The sequence below is a fragment of the Cornus florida genome, unplaced genomic scaffold (assembly GCF_030987335.1).
Source record: "Cornus florida cultivar Cherokee Brave unplaced genomic scaffold, ASM3098733v1 CherokeeBrave_3.0.0_Hap2_Chr06, whole genome shotgun sequence".
NCBI classification, from domain to species: Eukaryota; Viridiplantae; Streptophyta; class Magnoliopsida; order Cornales; family Cornaceae; genus Cornus; species Cornus florida.
The window spans coordinates 86,442,249-86,447,246 of record NW_026775576.1 but is presented as its reverse complement, the minus strand read 5'-3'; the positions used below and the strand labels follow the sequence as shown (position 1 = coordinate 86,447,246).

General features: G+C 39.0%; 1 protein-coding gene across 1 annotated transcript; it reads right to left on the bottom strand.

The window, feature by feature from the left end:
* On the bottom strand, positions 1 to 4,564 carry LOC132312564 (BAG family molecular chaperone regulator 7). The gene is made up of 3 exons (XM_059810969.1): positions 3,632 to 4,564; positions 1,502 to 1,792; positions 1 to 516 (listed from the first exon to the last, which is right to left on the bottom strand). Exons 1-3 carry the CDS (start codon positions 4,382 to 4,384, stop codon positions 307 to 309), a joined length of 1,254 nt encoding a protein of 417 aa, XP_059666952.1. The 5' UTR covers positions 4,385 to 4,564; the 3' UTR covers positions 1 to 306.
* Between the last annotated feature and the right edge of the window lie 434 nt (positions 4,565 to 4,998).

Genomic DNA, 4,998 nt, shown 5'->3' with positions numbered 1-4,998 from the left:
TGCCGCAAATAAACGATAAAATGACATTCAAGACATTACGAACAAAGGTCTAAGAACACCATAACACCACCCTCTTCAGAGGGAAAGTTCAAGTAGTACAAAATCTCTCCACGAGAGAGTAAGTCCATGACTTGCCAAAGTTTCAGATATTCTCCACTTACGCCTGAATGAGAGGGTAGTAATGCTAGCCGGAACACGCATCTGCTACTAGTAGTTAAGAAAATACAACACTAGCAAACCCAAACTGGGTGATTTGGTACACGTTAGGATGCACTTACAAGCTTTGCCTCAAAGGTTTCAGCGGCATTATGGTTCTTCTTCTTCTTCTCCAAGCATTCGGACAACCTGTGCCACGCCATCTGCAAGCTCCTTCTGGATGACAGCATCAGGCATATCAAACATCCTCCTTTTCATGGAAAGGGATTTCCCAACAGGCTGGGGGTCTACCACGTCAAGCATTGCTTCCAGCTCGTCCACCATTGACTTTCTTGCAGCTCGCACCATAAGATCAGAACCCTGATACAACGTAAAGCAACAAACATTAAATTACAAACTGAACTGAAATCATAGAACGAAATTTAGATTGGAAGCGTACAGCGAGTAAAAATTTGGAGTAAAATCTAAGTTCCACACTAATAACTTCTTGGCAACCATGCACTGAATTTAAACTGAAATTCACTGGTGGTTCATTTGATTGCTGACAATCCTTGGGAAGAAAGCAAATTGGTGACTTATAACGAGTAGGAGTTCAAAGGGTTGGGGCCCAATCTAAAGTTCTAGTTTAGTATGACATTTTGGCAATTATAGAATGTGGCTAGGGGAATAGTTTGCAGAACTTTGTAAAATCACACACTTGGAGCACTAATAAATTCACACATTGTTCAGAAAAGATCATATATTCAACATAGTTAAGGTAACTTGTAAGGAACACAAGCACTGTTAATTACAAGCTTAATGTTGGTTATATTAGACAACTAGACCTCATTGAACTGCACTAAGAAACTCCTCTTTCCTGAATTCATTTCTCCATTGAACAAACTAAAAGCCTATAATCAAAAGGCAACCAAGAAACAGCATGAACGCTTTTCGCTGGATCAGTTCAATAATTATGACTGTATCTTGTTCTTAAAAGTTAGTGACTCTCTTTTCATCAAAGCATACATGTCCATATACTTCATGCAAGACGAAAGCAATATATATATATATATATATATATATATATATATTATTGGTTACAATAGAAGAATACAATGATTTTCAGAAACTATTGTATGGAGCTCTCCGTGGTACCAAAAGCATGCTCAACGAAATTGAAACAGATAGCACTCATTAAAGAAATGCATATCATGTGTTCATCAATCTGAACAAACTAATGTTCACCCAGCTAACAGAAAACAGTAAATGCATCAAACATTAGACCAATGCTATAGGGTGAAATATAGAGAATTGGTGGTTTCCAGAAAGTATATAATTTTGTTAAGTTGGGAATTGTAAATAATACCTCAATGGCATCAACAGTAAGGAGGAGGACAATGATCCTTTCGGAGAACTTCTGGCGCTCCTCCGCATCATGGGTCACACGATGACGGTAGTTGTAGTTGTTGAACAGTGCCCTGATCTCCTTCAACTTGGACTTGGTAAGTGCCAGCTCTCGAAGAGCACGAAGCGCCTTTGATCGTCGGATCAAATAAGCCCTGAAGGTAATCTGTATCATCATTGCTGCATCTTGGGGTGACAATTCCTTCCTCTTGCCCTTGCACTTCTCAAGAGCCCCTAGCCTTTTCGCAAAAGCCTTGAACTCCCACACAACAACAAACAACTCAGCATATATAAGTATATAACAGTTCCTTTGGATAAGGAAGAAGGGAAGGGAAATTCAGGTAACATCAGTCATGATATAATAAAAAGAGAGCTTAGTGTATTAACATCTACTAAAGAGAAAAGATAAGAAAAGGATTGTAGTGACTGTTAAAAAATAGATATACAGACATACAGCATAGATACAATAGAATTCAATTGTTACAACTACTAACCTTCTTTACAAATCCTCTTTACAAATCCTCCTACTTTTGGTAGGATAGTCCAAACATGCTTACCCTCAATGTCTTTTCTCCTCTGTTACTCCCTCGTCCCAAAAGGCCATCAACATCAAAGCACCATTTTGTAGGAGGGATGGAAAATGGATACAAGGGAGATGAGGAGGGTTGGAAGAGGAATATGTATCTCTTTCCTTTTGTGGTAAGGTGGGAAGGAATAATTGGAAAAATTATTGGGTACCCAGGGTACAAACATCCCCAGCCAATGGTAAGTCATTATTTCTGAAAATAATGGGTCTTCATTGGTTGGGGGCACTACAAGTCGGTACCTGGGATGATTTTTCGAAGAGTTCATATGAAAATATGATATTATGACTTTACTATCTCCTACCCAACTCAACAAACTTTCTCAATTATTTGGGGCAGAGACATGACAGAAACTTTATGCTAGTCATCAAAGCCACCTAACACAATACTCCTCCTTTTCCCTAATTGGGAATGATGGTGGTGTAAACAGGGATGGATCCAAAGAGGGCTCATTGGGGGCCGATGTCCCCGCTGAATTTTTATTTATTTATGTTAAACAACTACATGTTTTCTAAAATTTAAAATTTGCCCCTATTGAAGTGATGAAAAAACCTCATTATAAAAATAAGCCCCCACTTGAATTTTTTTGCTCTAGCCTAATCTCTCTTTCTATTGTTTTGTTGAGTAATTTTATGTCTTTATAGATATGCAACTTCAAGAGTAAAATAGTATTTGATTATGAAGTTATTACACTGCGTTTTTAAAATATGAAAATTCATTGAGGAAAATTGTAAATATTATCAATAAAATTATGAATGAATTTTAAAGTTCTTTTATTTAATTATTATGATAATTTCAAAAAAAAAAAAAAATCTTGTTGTTTAACATCTCCCCCACTCAAATAATGTTTTGGGTCCATCACTAGGTGTAAAATATAATTGGCTATTATCAAACAATTAAGTATTCTCAGTTCAACCTAACATATATCTTCCTTTCACCACTGCTTTAACTTTCAGTTTTAAACAAAAGTAAAATAATGGGCTATAAAATGGTGTGCCCAATCGGATGATCCTCTCTCATCATCCCATCCTTTCCCTCAATCCCCATTACCAAACAAGAATCAAGATCCCTGTACATAATAGATCGAGATGCAATAAAAAGGACAAACCCAATGCACGAGGCCCCTGCCATTGCAAGGTCTAAGGAGGGTTAAATGTGGGCAGCCTTACCTCCACAACCGCATGTGGAGAGACTGTTTACTAGTTCCAAACCAGGGACCTCCAAGTTAGAATAGAGCGACACCTTGAAGCACATTCTATTAAATGAATGCAACACGGTGTAGTGGTGGTGTGAGGTATTGCATCTCCATTTAATTGCCCAAATGAGTACAAAAACACAGTACGCAGGATAAAGTTTGAAAGGGAAAGGATATGAAAACGTCGCCGTCTATAGAATTGTAACACGTGTTAAATTAAACAAACATGCTAAACGGTGTATGATTCATAAGCAACATGTATCAAAACATCAGAGTCACACAGAATCATACTAACGAATTTAAATTTACGCACCTGTCTTAAAACGACAGCCCCATGATGATTAGGTTCTTCAATCTCCACCACACGAGCGGGTCCCACTCCTTTCTCACATTTATGCTTCTTATCCTTCTTCTCTTTCTTCTCCGATCCGCTACTATCACCTCCATCCCCAGTCGATGATTTAAACGTGTAGGTCCGCATGTTCGGGCTCTCCTCCCCCTTTCCCTTAATCTCAGCCGTCCATTTGTAGTTCTTCTCAACTTTAGCTTCCTGCTCCTTGTGCTTCTTCTTATGCTTTCCACCTTTGATCTCCGCCGTCCACTTATACTTCCGATCAAACCCGTCCTTCTCCGCATTCTTGATCTCAGCCGTCCACGTATACTTCCGATCTCCGCCGTGGGGCTTCTTCGCTTTGATCAGACGGTCGAAGCTCACCTCGAGCGCGGAGACTCGGTCACAGAGGCTCTGCAAGTAAGGCTCAGCTCCGAGACGACTCTCGACTCGGTGCTGAACCCTCCGAGTCGAAGTATAGAACGGAGCTCTGTCGATCTGGACCAGATCGGTGATTGTGTCGAAGCCATCAAACGGAGAAGGGAACTCGAGGAGGGTGGGGCTAGGGTTTGGGACAGGGTTTAAGAAATCGAGAGCAAAGTCGAGCTCATCTTCATTTGCAAATGAGGGATAACAGTGGCTTAGGGCTAGGGTTTTGGTAGTAACAAAGGGGGTTTCTCTGACGAGAAATGATGGGAAAGTTTCGATAGTCTCAAATCGCCTGAATCGGCTCATGGTTTGTTGAATCGGGCGAGCGATGATAAACAATGATTTAGGTAACGATGGAGATCTGAGAGTGAGATACCGTGATTATATATATATATATATGTATATTTATAGAGAGAGAAAGGTGCTATATAGAGGGAGAAAAGGTGTGGGAAGAGATGGAGCTTTGGTCAGAAAGGAAGGAGGATGAGTCAAAAAGTTTCAGATGTGGATGGCAGGGGTAGAATTGGAAATATAAAATGAGAAAACAGATTCCGAGGGGATTAGGGCGTTTGGTGGGGTTAGGATCGCCGCATCCTCAGAGGGACTTTTGGGACATAAATGTCCCTGGTATTTCAGTTTAATTACAGAAACAAAGAATCTTTTTTAGTACTATGAGATTTGATTGATGGATATAAATGGAGAATGGATACCATGTGCGTTGCTGACTTCTGACATCACTAACTCTATAATTTATTTATTTATTTATTTTCTAGATATTTTTACTTATTTCTCTTCTTTGTAATCTAATATTTTTATTTATTTTCGTAATCTAATATTTTTATTTATTTTTTCTTTTACACTTTATTTTATGAATTTTCTCACTTACGGAGCACTCTCACTATCTCACGATAGTTATTCAT